Source organism: Astatotilapia calliptera, chromosome 11 (assembly GCF_900246225.1).
Source record: "Astatotilapia calliptera chromosome 11, fAstCal1.2, whole genome shotgun sequence".
Classification (NCBI taxonomy): domain Eukaryota; kingdom Metazoa; phylum Chordata; class Actinopteri; order Cichliformes; family Cichlidae; genus Astatotilapia; species Astatotilapia calliptera.
Window position 1 is genome coordinate 18,322,529 of NC_039312.1, and position 17,781 is coordinate 18,340,309.

A 17,781-nucleotide genomic window follows, 5' to 3' on the forward strand; every position below is an offset into this window, starting at 1 on the left:
ATGCACAGTAGATGCCAAAGATAACTATTGTTTATTGAAGACAGCCAGGAAGAACATGTTGTACTTCAGCCCAGCAGACTTCAAAAGCTCCTCAGCACTTTTATAGTTTGTTTCCTTTGGCACAGTGTTAAAAGAGCCCAATCGCAGGACACATTCCACGCGCTATATAAATATTAATTTACTACAGCAATGTCTCGCTCAGTGTGAAGCTAATGTTTCTGTTTTGTAAATGTTCCTCGGTCGTGCAAATCCTTTAAGAAATCAAGAAAGGTGTTACTTTGATCTTTTGCGTGGAAACCTAGACACAAACTGTTGTGATACACTCTGCTGTCTCCTCCACGTGCTGCTGTCACATCACAGTCTTGCACTTAAACCTTGTTGTTGGAGAGCTGCGTGGATGAGCATGTATTCTCAGAGCCACTGAAACATGTTATTCTTTCTGAGGGTGGTACTGTATGATAGCGTCCCACTTTTACTGCCATACCTTTAATGTGCAGCAGTATAGCTCTTTCTATCAGTGTGACTGCTATATGACTCCTCAAAGACGCAGAAATCTTAGATCACTGTCTGCGGTTGACAGGACGAGTCGACATTTGCATAGCTCATTGATGGCAGCTTCCTTTGATCCTACTTGCTGCGCCTAATTATCACAATTTCTTCATGCAGCCCGGCTCCAAGGATTCAGTCTCTTTACAAGGTATCTCTCCTTCATCCTCGTTCTCCTACGCCTTCTAACATCCTGCTTAAATGGATGACAAACATATGGGGTACAGAAATCTCAACAGACTCGAGAAACAACAATTGTTCATAATTTCTGACAGGACAGTCTTGACTGGGAACAGATACAGAGAGAGAGAGACAGAAAGAGCACGCTGCGGTTTTCTTCTGAGGGAAATGTTCATTTGGATAAAAGCACTAGTTTATGATCAAAGGCTGCCATGTAGAAGAATTGAAAAGCCAACACTGCTTCGGCTTTATGGGCTCTCAGTATGCATTTGTGCAATGGATGTGGATTACCACGCTGGCAAAGGCAAAAAGTATTTCTAAACTAACAACTGAGTATCACACTTTTAGACCAGCAATGTAAATCATAACCTCTTAAAAACTCAGAGGAGATGAGTGATAATTTCCATAGTTCGTGTGCAGCTTGGCTCACTTTCCTCTTACCGCGCATATAAGTAAGAGTGTAAGTTAACCCCCACCCCTCTATTTGAATCACCATTGGCACATAAAGGTATATTCCATTGCTTTCAGCAATGTACCTGAACAACGGTTGAGAGGATAAACATCAGACTGTTTGTTTTGTTTGGAGTTTTCTGACATTTTAAGTCTGCTTGAAACAGTGATAAAATCCCCATAACAATAAGGCTTTTGACTTTTCTTCCTTCTCCGGCTTGATTGCCTTTTAACAGCTGCCTGCTTTTGGAGAGACTACAGTGAAAAGAAAAAGGCCTGCAGACAGAGCAATTATGGTTTTATTTACCATGCCCGTTCTTACAGCTCTCCCTTTCTCTACTACCCCCTTTTTCTCTCACCTTTGTAATCACTGATCAGATTAGAGACAAGTTGAGCTCCCTCATGTGATTCATCTTACTCAAAAATTCACTGACAAATAGATATAATGGGAGCCAAACAATTAGGTATAAAAGATAACATGGCACTAAAGGGGCAATTCACACAAATGCAGTCTTTATGCATGAGGGGAAATCCATTCTGGGTTGGTCTTAATTATAGCATAAATCTTCGTTTTTTTCCATCTTAATTATAGACCTTTGACAGCATAATCAAATCCACCAATAAAATACTTACAAGCTTAATAAAACACGCAGTAAAGGTCACTGTAAAGGTGACAGTGTTATGATTGAGCAGGTCTGGAGCGTGCAAATGAAGACAAATCCAACATTTGCTTTCCTTTTACATTCAGGAACAGCCTACAGGATTCACCTTTGAAGTGGAATGAAAAAGCTGTTGCCAGCAACAAACAAAGGGCACATTGTTTGAAGCCGGCAGCTGACATGCAAAGCAGCAGAGCATTCACAGAATGCAAAACATGTTCATACGAACAACGAAACCACCGATCTGTTCGTATAAACTGTGTACAGGAGTGACGCATTTCAAACTCAGTCATCTTTCAACCTTTTGGTTTTTAGTCCACAGTGGAAGACCGCAACATGTAAGAGCTCACAGTCCCAAATCATAACCATGAATCACTTTAAATTCCCGTGCATGGGCCTGTATCATAAAGGAGGAATATTAGGTAGAACTGCTCTTTTGTTGCTTTGTTGTAAGGTAACATTTGATATTTGCAGGACTTTGTTGGTAACCCTCCCAAAAAAACCCCATTGTTCATCTAGTTGATACAAGCTTACCACAAGATTATATGCAATTAGCTTTTATTGCCACCTTATCGTGATCCATCTTGTCTTATTGCCCTTTCTGAGACAACCATGCAAATCAGAATCTGTAATAAACTGAATTCTGTTTATGTATAGAACTGCATTACAGCCTCATTGCGCCCCCAAGTGGTGGACGTAGTGTATTAAAATCTCCAAAATGCATCAGACACTGCAATCAGGAAACAATGCTGTTTATTACAAGGTTATATACAAAATTAAACCAATAAACAACAAACCCAGATAGTTTAAATTGGATTTATCACATTCATTTATAAAAAAAACAAACAAACAAACATGCGAACAGAGCACAAAGCAGATTGTATGTGAAGGGTAAAGTCCACTCACGTTTTTGTTTTGTTTTTTTGCATCAAGTGATTCATGCACAGGCATAAACCCCCTCTGTAGGGGACGCAGCCAGCTGAGCTTACAAACTTGTCAGGTGAAATAAGCGACCTTGAATGGGACCAATTAACAAGAACACATAATAACACACACAGGTTAACCGTTCATAACAAACAGCAACATGTTTACTATATTTTGGATTTGTTGTCCGGTGAGTCTGTTGGCCCATTGTGGGACTCACAAGCTGTCATGTCAGCATAGCTACACACTGACTGATCTAATGTCTGTGCACAAATAGTATAGGTTTAAAAAAAGAAAAACAAAAAGAAACAGTTATGGTTAAAGCAACAAATATTAAATACTTTGGAAGTGAGAAAAGAGTAAACATATTTGTTAATAGCATATAAAACAAAGAAAAATTCAAGCATTGGGGGCTACAACTTAAAATTACAATTCCTCTGTCGACATAGATATGGTCTTGGTAATTTAAGAGAGTAGCACCAGAAAAATTACCTGAATAAACACTTTTGTGTTACAGCACTTGTTAAAATAGCATTTGTGTGTATGTATATTGAATGTAGTGCTGACAAATGAACTGATTAAGCTCTATAAAAAAGATGTTTTATAGGTTTTAAACCACAAACAAGGCACAATCAGTCAGCCTGTGGGAATTTCAGCAGGTTCAGATACCATTGACCAAGTTAGCTTTTTCCTCCTTCTGTTTTTCCACAGCTTGGCCCATAGCCTCCAGAAACCTCTCAAGCGTTACTGTTGGTGTCTGCAAGACAACAAACCATTTTAAAAAGCCCATGTGAATCGTATGTTTGTCAGGAGAAAACAATCAAATACCTACCTTTACAAAGAGTGCATGGGCTATAAATGGTAACTTCCTGAGTGCTCTTCCGCTCAAACCTTTGCTTTTTCTGAAAAGAAAAAGAAAAAACTGAGCATTGGCCTCCATCTCTTTTCGCTTCCCACACTCTGATTTAGATGCTGCTTATTGGAATGCGCACTTACATAGCAATGTTCCTCAGGTTTAGACTGTGTTCGGACACCTCACTCTTTGCAAAGCCCATCGTCTCGAGCTCAAACATGGTAAACAGTTGCTGCCGGGGGTAGATGATCTGGCACTGTGTACATCCGAGATCACAACTCAGAGACGTGTCGGAAAACAAAATTGCATTTTATTTACATAAGCTGAATTTTAAAAGTGCCTCTTGTGATTTTTCTGTCAAGAAATTTCTGCAAAAAACCTAAATACAGGAAGAATGTCCTGTGTGAGAAAACTGAGAATTAATGTTAATTTAACAGCTAGTCACTGGCCCGTACAGACCTTTGCACATCTGTAGTCCTTTGCCGCACTGCGATTACAAAGCATACGTGACTTTGGGATGTTTTTAGCTCAAATTTTTAATTTACACTTGGTGGTCTGTTCAGATTGGATCACGTTCACAAAATAAACAAACCGCTCTGGAGTTCCTTTGGAGACCACCTCCTCCAAAGGTTCTCGTGGGGTTGTTTTGTTTTGCACCTGGATGCACTTATTTGCATCCAAATATGTCACATTTGACCTCTGACCTTACTTTTACATTTCACATCTTTCAAGTTGACCCCATTTCAAGAGAATGAGCTGCCTAGTTAGATGTGTACTGTAGTAAAATATCATATTATACAACATCATAACAAGCCCAAGTTACAAATCAGTACCGCTTCGCTTTCCTTAAATATGCTTAAATTGTATTTTGCACCATGACTTTTTTTTTTTTTTAATTGTTCTATCAATATTTTGTTGGAATAAACTGCTATATGTACATTATGTAGCCCTTTTATCAAGAGCAGTTTACAGTGTCTTCATTCAGTTACACAAACACTCATACAGAGATTGCAAGGTACAATGCCTGGCACTGGACAGCATGGTGTGCACTGCACCAGATGGCTGCCATACGTATGTAACATTTCAGGAAACTGACATTCGTTTCCTACTGGCAAAGTGCTCTTTTTGGTCAGGTGGTTACTACACAATATGGTGACATCAAAATATCTATTATAGACCTGTATGCCAAGTTTGGTTGCCCACCTCGTGACCGTGTAGTTGCAATTTTAGATGGAAAAACATTTAAGTCAGATGTGTTTCACTTTAGAAGTGGAAATAAACTGCTGCCAGATTACTGGATTACCTTCATCAGCTCCTCCAGGCAGGAGAGGTAGATGTTGTAAATGCCTTTTTCAGATGGCGGTCCGATGTACTGCTTGATATCAGCTCTGTCTACAAAGGCCAAGTCGATTTTTTCTGTCACATTGGAGGTCGTCAAGATCACTACATTGGAATGTCTGAAATATCAGCCCAATAGCCAACACAGAACAACTTGTTTAAAGTAGGACATAATAAGTAAATAATCCATCCATCTACTTTCTGTCACTCCAAGTTTGGGTCAGTAGCAGTTTTAGCAGAGAAACTCAGACTTCAGTCTCCACAGCCACCCTAAAAGGTTACGTCTCATGGAAATGTTATGTTCCAAGTCAGCCAAGAGACATATTGTCTTCAAGTATGCCCCGGTTCTGCCTCAGAGCCTCCTGTTTAGATGCCCAAACCATATCAGCTGCTCTTTTCAATGTAGAGGTGTAGCAGCTCAGCTCTGGGCTCCTCCTCTGTCTTAAAGGGAGAACCAAGATACCCTACAGAGGAGGCTCATTTCCACCACTTCTCTCTGCAATTCCAATCTTTTGGTCTCTACTGAAAGCTTTTAACCATGTGTTAAACAACAGCTTCATTTTCACACTGCTCTCTCTCCACTACAACAGACTAGTACAGAGTCGATCTCTAATTTAAAACAAATAAAATCACTAAGAAAGGTTTGCATTCTGACCGTTTGATCTGGTCCAGCTGCGTGAGGACCGAGTTGACCACACGAATGGCATCAGAAGGCTCTGTTCCTGCCTGGCAGGCATTTCTTGCTGCTGTCAAACTCTCCACCTGTTCACAAAAGAGAAACCGTTTCAATCACACTTCAACATAACAAAGTACAACCAGTTGGCAAGAAGTTCTCCTGTCTTAGAGAAACATAAAAGACACAGAAGCAAATCAAAATGAAATAAATACACTTCATTTTACCTCATCAATCAGAACAAACACAAGAGCGTCTTTGTCATCAATCAGCTGTTGGATCTTTTGAAACATCTTTGTGACCAGCTTGCCACTCTGTGAAAAATAGGCATAATTAGCTACAGGAGACAATACAAGTAACAAAAACATTAAAAGAAAAAGAAAAAAAGACCCAGGTGTACCTCTGAGAACCACTTTGAGAACAAACTGTGGCTGTTTATCTCAACAAATTGGCCATATAAATACCTGCAGGGGAGAAAAAAAAGGTGTATTTGGAAATGAAAAGTGCTGGTGTAGTCATAGCTGGAGCGGTTTCACTAGAATGAGGACGATCTTACCGACTTGACAGTCTGATTGACAGTTTCTGGGCGAGAGCTTTGCACAGTGATGTTTTCCCTGTGCCTGGAGGTCCTGAATGTGGGCAAACAAAGAGAGACAGTCATTACTCTTTGTTCCAATGTAATAACAATCACTGTAGAAATTCCCTTCTTAAATATTTACCATGAAGCAGAACAACACGATTCCATGAAATCAGGTTGCTGTCAACATTTTTGTCTGAGAAATAAATTGTTGTTGTGACATAATCCAGGAGCTAGAGAAAAGGGGAAATAAGGTAAAGTTAAGAAGCATTAGGTTACACATCAGGCTATTTGATCATTTTTCCTAATTCCTAAACAGCTGTAATTTATTTTACCTGAGTTTTGACTCCAGTTTCATAAACCAGACTTTCCCAAATCCCATGAAATTCAGCTGTTAAAAAGAAAAAAGCAACTTAACATATATAATAGAACAGAAAATGCTTATGAGCTGCAAGAAAAAAAATATCATCCTCAGTAGCACAACATGCTCACCAAGCTTTACACCCACAGATCTCGAATGCTAAACCAAGATTATTTTATTTTTATCCCATAAAAAGAAGAAATAAAAAGCAGATGCTCCACCAGCAACATGGCAGCAGGATCTTGAGGCCTGTTTGACAGAAACATGTAGCCTGTACATTTGTAACAAGAACATCATAATGTAAAATACTGATACATTTGCAAAGTAGGTTTTGGTCATGCTGGATTCAAACACACAAATGAAATCCCAATTTTGATACTAGCAAAAAGTAAAGAAACGTTTAAATAAGCGCTAGATTTTCACAATTCTTTCTGCTGTATAATACTCATTCCTACTCTTAATATGATCCATAAACATTTCAGCACAGACCTTGTACCATGAAGATACAAAAATGTCATTTAAAAAGATTTTGGTTAAAATATGTCAGTTTGTAACTCAATGCAGGAAGATTGCAGGGTCACATGGATCCAATATCTTCTCCCCCTCCTTTTTTAAAGCTGCGTTGGAGACGTATCGTGACCATCAATCATTGCTCTCCAGTCCTTTACTGCCTGTTAAATGAGATGTTTTTTCTGAGAACCTCCTGATGATAGATGTTGCTGGAACATACCCAAACGACCATTTCCATCCTACATACATCCTATATTATACTATTATCCTCCACTATACGCAGATGGCGTCACATTGACTGTCCAAATATCTAATAAAAAAAAACAAGATGGTCCACAGAACAATGAAAAGAAGATCCAGCATCTGGTGATACAGTCCTCTAAAAAAAACCTTGACCTTAATGTTAAAGAGACCAAAGAAATGATGTCTATATTGCTGAGGACTTGATTTGGTCTCTTTATCTCCCGTCTGATAAAGAAGGCCTAGTGTCGCCACCACTTCATGAGGCGGCTGAAAAGGGCCCATTTGTCACAAAACAAGTTTCTCCACTTCTCCAGCTTCACCACTGTACAAATATTATAGCATTATTTTCCATGTTCCCATCTTACAGTTTGGTACAGCAACTCTGCCTTGGCTGACGAAAGGGCACTGCAGAGGAAAGTCACAGCAGCTGAGCGTACTGTTAGCAATCAGCTACCTGTTATTAGAGATATCTACCAAAAAACACTGACACCAAGTGTTTTTGAAATGCCACCAAGGCTCATTTTTTCCTTTCTCCACCCCAGGACAGTAAATTTCTCATGTCTCTATAACAATATGTTGCAAAGTCCTTTATGAATGACTTATTAAATGCATAGTCATACACTGTTTTGCACACAATCACTAGACCAGAAACTGTCACACACTGCCAACAACAACAACAACTGCAACCTACCTATAAGAGACAATTTATTGCACTGGTTTTGCTTTAATGACAGCAAAGCGAATTAAACTGAACGCAGTGTTACCTGCAGGCAGCAACCAGTGGTTTGCTGCTGAAAGCTCCTCATCCTCCTCCAAAGTGAGCATGCTAGGTCCATCTTCGCTCAGTGTGAAGATGTGAAAAGAGACACAGCAGTTCTTCAAATCAAGGGGCTGAAAGGGAGAATAAAAATTAATAAGTATAAAGCTTTACTAATACAATGATACTGCAGAGCTTTCATCCCCAAAACAAACTGAAATAACAGACCTGTGTAACTATTTCTTCTAGATCAGCTATAACCACAGATGCCACATGCTTCTGAAGGAAGTCATCGTCAAACTCTGTCCATGCGTAGTTTCCAAACACCATGCTGTGACAGTTCAGTAAACTCTGAACATGCATTTTCACCTCAGACCGTTTAGCTGTGCTGAAATATGAAACACAAATCACAAATCACAAGAAGGCATGCGTGTATATATCTAGCTTCTGGCTGGTACTATGACAATACCATTGCTGATTTGTTTTAAACAAACGTTATCATCAGACATGACTTGAAACATATTTAAATCTTTGGTGGAAAAAAATGAGTCATTTGAGTTCAAAGGGTCAAAGTAAACTAAAGGAGGCATTTTAGCTTTTCATGTCCTTTATCACCTGTGTATGGGTTTGACCTAATAATAACTTCACTGTTTACACTAGGATTAAACTACCCACCTGTCAGATTTAACGTGAACTTCCACATGGATTTTTGGTGTGAGGTTTCCCGTCTCCATCCTGTCATCCTCCATTGCCGAAGAACTGTGAACACCAGAGCAATAACTGCGGCTTTAACAACAGCAAGTCTCAGAGAGCTTCTGTATTTTATTAAGTACTGAACCAAAACCCATCACTACATCGCGTTAGCAAGCTAGCTAAACCGGGTAAGGCTGTAAACGTGAGCTAGCTAACCCAGCTGCCTCATTTGAACAAAATAACCTGCTGAGGTGACAAAACAAAACCCAAACCTTAAAACATTAGCGTCGTCAAACTGTTTAGTCGTATCAATCAAACATCTGGTGTATTTTTACTATCAACCGTGTGCTGCCGATATTTATGAGTCGAATTCCGCGCGTTTTGTTTAAACCGGAAATACGACAGTAGTTTTTGTAGCGTCACATCTGCCCACCGTCTCTCTTGGTTTTTTTTGTTTTTTTGATACAGCTTGTAAACTCACTGTCTGACCCATACTCCGGAACAGTAGGAGGCGGTAATGCTGCTTTACGTTGGTTGCCAACCGCCGTTAAACACAAAGAAGAAGAAGAAGAAGACCGTCTCTCTCACAGCTAGGCTAACGCTAGCGACCAGTGTTAATTGGAATAAATTTACGACTTTGAGAATTTGAACAGAAACATGGGGAAAAAACATAAGAAGCATAAACCGGAATGGAGAACAGTTGACGGTACATTAGAGCACATTTTATTTGCACACCGAGCGCTCACTGCAGCGTCGCTTTTGTTCTAGCTAGCATTATGTTAGCTAGCATTAAAACTGACAGAGTTTAGTTTATGTATAGTATTCATTCATTCATCTACTGGTGGAATTATGTATAGCTAAAATCTCGCATTAATCACTTTGCTGCATTACGTTGTATACTATGTTCTTATTGTTGTTTGTTTTACGTTATAAATTATTATAAAACACTTCTAAAAATTACAAACTGTATTTGGGTTGTAAGTAGGAAAAAAATACATACATACATAAAAAAATAAACAAAGAGATTATTATGCCTTATATTTTATATAAACCAGAGAGCTTATTATGCCTTTTTTTTATATAATAACCAGTTTGGCGTGTAAAGTCCTTCGTTTTTTTAAAAGAAAATCTGCATGTTAATGTCAACTTCTTTCATACTGCCCTTCTACTTTGTCACTGCTATTGCCTGACACAATACCTTTACCAATTCTTCGTTTTGGTTGTAGACTATGAGGACAAAGCTCTTGAGAAGCCTCTGAAGCTTGTGCTCAAAGTTGGAGGAAGCGAAGTGACTGAACTCTCTGGGTCCGGCCATGACTCCAGCTACTACGATGACAGATCAGACCACGAGCGAGAACGTCACAAAGAAAAGAAGAAAAAGAAGAAGAAAAAATCTGAAAAGGATAAAGACAAATATGTAGATGATGAGGAGAGAAGGCGAAGAAAGGTTAGGTAGCTGAATTTCGTTCTTCTGCGTGACTAATGCACCATTTACTACTTTTAAGTTGTTTGTTTTTTAATTGGCTTTCATTTCATTGGGGTGGCTGTAGCTCAGGAGGTAGAGCAGGTCATCTACTGATCGGAAGGTTGGTGGTTTGATCTCTGGCTGCTCCAGTCTGCATGCCATATATCTTTGGGCAAGATAATGATACTGATGCTCTCTGATGCATCCATTGACGTATGAATGTTTTTGATCGGTAGATTGCACTTAAGTGTCAAAGACAGTGCTTGTGTGAATGAGGCTTCTTGTATAAAGCGTTTTGGGTGCTCTGGGAGAGTAGAAAAGTGCTATATAACAATCAGTCCATTTACTATTTACCATTTCACAGGAGGAGAAAAGGAAGAAGAGGGAGCGGGAGCAGAGTGAATCAGAGGCGGCAGCAGTGACTGTTGCTAGTAGTAGTAGTGGTGGTGGTGGTGGTGCTGGACCTGTTGAACCATTCACACTGTCAAAAAGTATTGGATTGGAGGTGATAAAACTTAAATCTTAAGATTGTGACCAATAAATTATTATGGTTATTTTTGACAAGTTGTTTACATTCTGTGTGTCTCTACAGCCAGAAGAGAAAAAGAAGAAGAAAGAACGGTTTGAAATAGAGCCCGAAGGGGAGGAGTTTCACCCCACTGTGAAGGTGGACGTAGAACAACCAGGAGACAGGCCAGTCAGAGCGTGCCGGACACAGCAAGGCAAGACTACCTGTCTATAAGCGCATACAGTTTTTACAAGCATTTTATATTTGGGCAAAAATTTACTTGTAAGTTTATGTTTGCCCGATTTAGAGAATGAGTCCACACCACGGCAACAGCTGCTAGAACACTTTCTGAGGCAGCTGCAGAGGTAAGAACAGTGTTGTCTGTTTACAGCAAAATCTTCCAAATGCAGGCACCGCAGATACCTTCATTGCATTTGATCCCCTCAAATGAAAGCTGAGTCTACACATTATGTCCATGTCCATTATGTAACTATAACTAGAAAATGTTTCGGTAAACAGGTTAAAAAAAACAGAACTTGTGTCAGTGTCCAAATATATGTGGCCCTAACTGTACATATTACGATGAGCGCAGTCCACAGTAGTTCTGTTTCCTTTTTTATACCAGTAGGTTAAAAATGTCAGTTTTGCATGTGTCTTTTCCCACAGTCCACTTGGCAGATTAGCATGAGCTTAGATAAACACATATATTCTCTTAGAGAGGGAGGTTCGCATTACTTTCCTGCTAATAATGTTCTAAAAATAGAGCATTTTGCATTTGCTGTTCTGTCGTGGAACACCAGCATGCTACATTTTGAACATGGCCAATAAATATCGCTCCTTTGACATGCTTTCAAACATTAACCTAGCAGATAATGAATTATTATTCTTTTGAAGAACTGAGGGGAAGCCCTGTTTTTTTATCACAGATTACAAAATGTGGCATGTGAATAAGGCTACATTATGAAATTCTTTGTTTGATAAAAGCACAGCAAGATCCATTAATAATGACCATTTTGACCTGAAAGATAACATTCTTGATCAGATCAGAACACTGGACACGTCTAAACAAGTCTAAAAGCTGGTGCTTTCAATAACATTGATGGTGTGTCTCTCATCTTTCCAGGAAAGATCCCCATGGGTTCTTTGCATCTCCAGTAACAGATGCAATCGCTCCTGGTTACTCAATGATCATCAAACATCCTATGGACTTCAGCACCATGAAAGACAAGAATAGAAACAATGACTATAAAACAGTAACAGAATTTAAGGTGAGGGTGCCTTTAACATCTAATTGTGAATTAGATTTTCTTCCCAGCTTAAAGATGTTGGGCATTAAACCTGCAGCCTTCATAGTTGACTGAACACTTTTTGTTCCTCAGGCTGATTTTAAACTGATGTGTGATAATGCCATGGTATACAACCGACCAGAGACTGTCTACTACAAGGCTGCAAAGAAATTGCTTCACACAGGATTCAAGATGATGAGCAAGGTAACACGGTCAAGCAAACCAAAGGCAAAAACACTTTATTCATTTGTTATAACAACAGTGTATGATTGTTGTTGATGTGTACATTATATTGTTGTTTTATAAAGATAAAACAGCACAGCAACAGAGATCACAAAGGAAGTTATTAGCAGTCAAATCATGTTCCATACACAGTTATGGAATATATTCAAAGTGCTGATATTTTTAGTAGCAGAGTTGTACGACTCTCACATACAAATAAAACTGATTTGGGTGTTGCAATCCAACGAATCACTCCGAAGATATACAGTGGGGCAAAAAAGTATTTAGTCAGCCACCGATTGTGCAAGTTCCCCCACTTAAAATGATGACAGAGGTCAGTAATTTGCACCAGAGGTACACTTCAACTGTGAGAGACAGAATGTGAAAAAAAAAAATCCATGAATCCACATGGTAGGATTTGTAAAGAATTTATTCGTAAATCAGGGTGGAAAATAAGTATTTGGTCAATAACAAAAATACAACTCAATACTTTGTAACATAACCTTTGTTGGCAATAACAGAGGTCAAACGTTTACTATAGGTCTTTACCAGGTTTGCACACACAGTAGCTGGTATTTTGGCCCATTCCTCCATGCAGATCTTCTCGAGAGCAGTGATGTTTTGGGGCTGTCGCCGAGCAACACGGACTTTCAACTCCCGCCACAGATTTTCTATGGGGTTGAGGTCTGGAGACTGGCTAGGCCACTCCAGGACTTTCAAATGCTTCTTACAGAGCCACTCCTTTGTTACCCGGGCGGTGTGTTTTGGATCATTGTCATGTTGGAAGACCCAGCCTCGTTTCATCTTCAAAGTTCTCACTGATGGAAGGAGGTTTTGGCTCAAAATCTCACGATACATGGCCCCATTCATTCTGTCCTTAACACGGATCAGTCGTCCTGTCCCCTTGGCAGAAAAACAGCCCCATAGCATGATGTTTCCACCCCCATGCTTCACAGTAGGTATGGTGTTCTTGGGATGCAACTCAGTATTCTTCTTCCTCCAAACACGACGAGTTGAGTTTATACCAAAAAGTTCTACTTTGGTTTCATCTGACCACATGACATTCTCCCAATCCTCTGCTGTATCATCCATGTGCTCTCTGGCAAACTTCAGACGGGCCTGGACATGCACTGGCTTCAGCAGCGGGACACGTCTGGCACTGCGGGATTTGATTCCCTGCCGTTGTAGTGTGTTACTGATGGTGACCTTTGTTACTTTGGTCCCAGCTCTCTGCAGGTCATTCACCAGGTCCCCCCGTGTGGTTCTGGGATCTTTGCTCACCGTTCTCATGATCATTTTGACCCCACGGGATGAGATCTTGCGTGGAGCCCCAGCTCGAGGGAGATTATCAGTGGTCTTGTATGTCTTCCATTTTCTGATGATTGCTCCCACAGTTGATTTTTTCACACCAAGCTGCTTGCCTATTGTAGATTCACTCTTCCCAGTCTGGTGCAGGTCTACAATACTTTTCCTGGTGTCCTTCGAAAGCTCTTTGGTCTTGGCCATGGCGGAGTTTGGAGTCTGACTGTTTGAGGCTGTGGACAGGTGTCTTTTATACAGATGATGAGTTCAAACAGGTGCCATTCATACAGGTAACGAGTGGGGGACAGAAAAGCTTCTTACAGAAGACGTTACAGGTCTGTGAGAGCCAGAGATTTTCCTTGTTTGAGGTGACCAAATACTTATTTTCCACCCTGATTTACGAATAAATTCTTTAAAAATCCTACCATGTGGATTCATGGATTTTTTTTTCACATTCTGTCTCTCACAGTTGAAGTGTACCTCTGGTGCAAATTACTGACCTCTGTCATCATTTTAAGTGGGGGAACTTGCACAATCGGTGGCTGACTAAATACTTTTTTGCCCCACTGTACCATTAATTTAAACAATATTCAATCGACTGCAAATGTTGTTAACTAATGCTACTAGTAATGCAAACCTTGATGTTCTAAACCCAAAACTTGAGGATATACGTTTTTGCTTTGGTTAAAATATACAGTCACATGTTTATGGAATCGGTACAAATGCTTTACTACCAATATCATTGTTTATTATTGCTTTTCCATAAAAGTGGAATTTAAATATTGTGTCTTTTTTTTTTTTTTTTTCTTTCTACTCGTTGTCCAGGAACGGCTTTTGGCTCTGAAACGCAGCATGTCATTCATGCAGGACATGGATTTTACCCAGCAAGCAGCCATTTTGGGGGATGAAGACCTGACAGCTGACATTCCTCCTCCAGAGACGATCCACATTCCAATGGAATCTCCAAGGAAGCCCAGGAAGCAGCCAGCCAAGGACATGAAGGAAGTCATCAGGTATTCCCTGAACAGTGTCTACATTTCATGTCACCTTTACTTTTTTTGCGAACGTGTTCAGACTAACATATTCAGAGAAGACAGTGGGGAAGTGCTTGACACCGGATGCATTGTGAATCTTGTCACACAACACCTCGTCTGTATACTGATACTGTGTAACATTTCTGCCGTCTCAGTTACCTGTATGAACCAGAGGGAAACGCATGCAGCTTGACTGACAGCACAGCAGAGGAGCATGTTCTGGCGCTGGTTGAACATTCTGCAGATGAAGCTCACGACCGCATCAACAGATACATGCCAAACTCCAAGGTTTTACACTTTGAACACTTTTTATACAATCCAGTTGTATCCAATGTTTACACAAGTTATAGCTCTTTTTTATTATTAGAGCTGACAGCTTTTAAAGCGTTTAATTTACCCAGTGTTTTGCTTTTTCAGATGGGGTATTTGCGTAAGGAGTCTGACAGTTCTCTTTTGTATACTGTTGTAAATCAACTCGATCCTGATGCAGAAGGTTTGCTACCACTACACGGCCTTTTATATATCTACTAAAACCTTTTTATTTCTGCTATATCATTATAATATGTGATATCTCTGTAAGAACCCAGTTTGATTTATTGTTTTGCAGAGGAAGAGACCCATAAAGTGGATCTAAGTTCTCTGTCAAATAAGCTTCTGCCTGGGTTAACAACCCTGGGCTTCAAAGATGACAGGAGACACAAAGGTATGTGATAATATATATTTTCGTTGATTTACTTAATCTTAATTATTTTAAGTAGTTCGTGCTTTTTAACAAGTTTCTTTCTCTTTGTATAGTGACCTTTCTTAGCAGTGCCTACAACGTCCAGAGCCTCCAGAAGAACTCTGTTTTTGCAGACTTGTTACCTGATGAGATGGACATGCTCTATTCAGCCTATGGAGATGACACAGGGGTTCAGTGCGCTTTAAGGTAGGCGGTCATTTTTTTGATCGCACTGATAAATTATCCAGTTGTGGTAAGTTTTTCATTTTTGATCACCTGTTTTCACTACTTAAGTATACAGGAGTTTGTCAAGGGCTGCAGCGGTGTCACCAAGCATTGGGTTGACGGGCTCCTGGACAAGATGACCGCAGGCGATCACACAAAATCTGTCAATCAGATACGACAGGTATAGTCTCTTTTTTTTTCTTCTTCTTCTTCTTTTTCTTTTTTTGCTTGCTTAAAGAAAAGTTTAGTTCCTCTGCTGTGTTTACGAAGCTTCTTTATTTGTAACATTTCAGAAGAGAAATATAATGCTGAAACCTGACGAAACCAAGTCGAACATCTGTGACATGCAGGTACGCTGTGGCTCATGAAAGGAGATACTACAATATGTTTTGATTATTGTTTTTCTTGTTTCAACTGAAATGATTGACTAATTCAAGCTGGATATTTTCTGTTCAGATGGCAGATGGAGCTGGCCTGGGAGAGGGGAGTTCGGTGCTGGATTTCATGTCAATGAAGACTTATCCAGATATGTCTCTGGATATCACCATGCTTAACTCATTAGGTGATTGTTCTCTATCAACATGCTGTATATACATTCATATTTCTATATCAGTAATTCAGATACAATGACATTTAGATAAGAGAAGCCAGGTAAATGTGATGTTACCATAGGGGTAGGTAAATATTTGGAGTTGCTGGAATAAAGGGCATTATTTTCATGTAAACATGTTTACTATTTTTCAGCACATGCGGCAGCCACGTCTCCTTCATTGGCATAGAACAGAAATGCTGAATTTGCTGTTTCACTTTCTTTTCCACTGAATCTGTACTCAAAGTTTAGAGGAGCTTTCTGTGGGAAAAATGTATAATGTTCTGCTTAACAAAATTCAGCTGAATTGTGCAAGTTTTAGTTTAGTTTTTTATGGATATGCGCCCTTATTAAGGTCGCATGAAGTGCCCTTTAATTCCCGATAATGAAGCCATATTTTTTTTGTATATCAGGCAAAACGGTGAAAAAAGAGCCAGGTAATGAGGAGGGCCAGCAGCCTTTTGATGATGCTGATAAACTCCTGCAGGAGTTCCAAGAAGCGCAGGTGGATAGAGTTGGTTCCAGACCCTCATCCAACCTGTCCTCACTCTCTAATGCCTCCGAGAGGGACCAGCACCACTTAGGTATCTCCAGCAAATGCCTTCTTTTCCCTTTATTTTAATGATTATATGAAATGAGCTACTAGTGCCAGCAATACAACATAAGAACCATTTTTTCGTGCATCCATAGGGAGCCCATCTCATCTGGGTGTTGGGGACCAGTCTGAAATGGTTCATGATCCCTATGAGTTCCTGCAGTCTCCAGAGCCAGAGAACACGGCCAACGGCTGACCACACACTGCCGCACTGTTATCCTGTTGCTAACCACTCTGGCTACTCTGTTATGGACTGTTGAATTGCCGTGAAGAAAGCAGGAGCCTCAGACCTTTGTTAAAGACTGAACATAAGTGTACAGACTAGTGTGATTGTGTGTTTTTGTATGAGTTGCAGCACTTGAAAAATAAATGTTTGTGCCTGTGTTTGTGAATGTGTGCACTCAGTTATTAGACACAAATCTTTTACTTATTCTGATTATACACAGTGTTGTTAAAAAGCATTTGCCCTCTTTTTTTTTTTGCATGTAAATGCAAAATGCAGTTTTTAAATGCTGTTTTCATTTATTAGGGTAAAGAGCAGAATTCATGGTTCCAGCAATTAATCGTCCAGACGATAATACTATCACCACTATGGACTGCCGGTGTGATGTATTTTTGTGAAATTAGATGTTTTACTGCAGATGTAACAGGAATCAAACCTTCCATAAAGTTCTGCTTTTATCTGTGGGTTTTAAGTGGTGGAAATGAAGTTTCTCTAAAGGGTGGCTGGCCTCTCCCTTAGAGATAGGGTGAGGATTTCGGCCATCCGGACGTCAGAGTAGAACCTCTACTCCTGCACATTGAAAGAAGCCAGTACAGGTGGTTCAGGCATCTGACAAGGATGCCTCCTGGGTGAGGTGTCCTGAGCATGTTCCACCAGGAGGAGGCCTGGTGCAGACCCAGGACACGCTGGTGAAATCATATTTCCTGGCTGGCCTGGAGAAGGTGGCTGGGGGGGAGGGAGGTTTGAGCTTCTTTGCTTAGGCCGCTGGCCCTGTGACTCAAATTTTATTTGTCACACACACACAACCATACACAGTATGACATGGGGGTGAAATGCTTGTAGCTGT

At 40.0% G+C, this 17,781-nt stretch overlaps 2 protein-coding genes across 4 annotated transcripts; one reads left to right on the forward strand and one right to left on the reverse strand.

Moving 5' to 3' along the window:
- Positions 1-2,571: 2,571 nt before the first annotated feature.
- Positions 2,572-10,017, reverse strand: trip13 (thyroid hormone receptor interactor 13). Of its 3 annotated transcripts, none has more exons than XM_026185393.1 (14): positions 9,963-10,017; positions 8,747-8,830; positions 8,300-8,459; positions 8,079-8,205; positions 6,536-6,591; positions 6,343-6,433; positions 6,180-6,252; positions 6,024-6,087; positions 5,851-5,937; positions 5,606-5,712; positions 4,916-5,069; positions 3,756-3,868; positions 3,592-3,661; positions 2,572-3,516 (listed from the first exon to the last, which is right to left on the reverse strand). In XM_026185393.1, the coding sequence occupies exons 2-14, from the start codon at positions 8,818-8,820 to the stop codon at positions 3,421-3,423; spliced, it is 1,272 nt and encodes a 423-aa protein (XP_026041178.1). In that variant the 5' UTR covers positions 8,821-8,830; positions 9,963-10,017; the 3' UTR covers positions 2,572-3,420. The 3 variants fall into 3 exon arrangements, with proteins under 3 accessions (XP_026041178.1, XP_026041177.1, XP_026041176.1); XM_026185392.1 differs by lacking the exon at positions 9,963-10,017 and adding an exon at positions 9,246-9,309; XM_026185391.1 differs by lacking the exon at positions 9,963-10,017 and adding an exon at positions 9,037-9,226.
- On the forward strand, positions 9,413-17,085 carry brd9 (bromodomain containing 9). The gene is made up of 17 exons (XM_026185390.1): positions 9,413-9,470; positions 9,991-10,211; positions 10,594-10,734; positions 10,822-10,951; positions 11,045-11,102; positions 11,861-12,005; positions 12,117-12,227; positions 14,373-14,560; positions 14,737-14,869; positions 14,999-15,074; positions 15,189-15,284; positions 15,377-15,509; positions 15,597-15,708; positions 15,821-15,877; positions 15,984-16,089; positions 16,530-16,700; positions 16,807-17,085. Exons 1-17 carry the CDS (start codon positions 9,422-9,424, stop codon positions 16,905-16,907), a joined length of 2,028 nt encoding a protein of 675 aa, XP_026041175.1. The 5' UTR covers positions 9,413-9,421; the 3' UTR covers positions 16,908-17,085.
- The last annotated feature ends 696 nt before the right edge of the window (positions 17,086-17,781 follow it).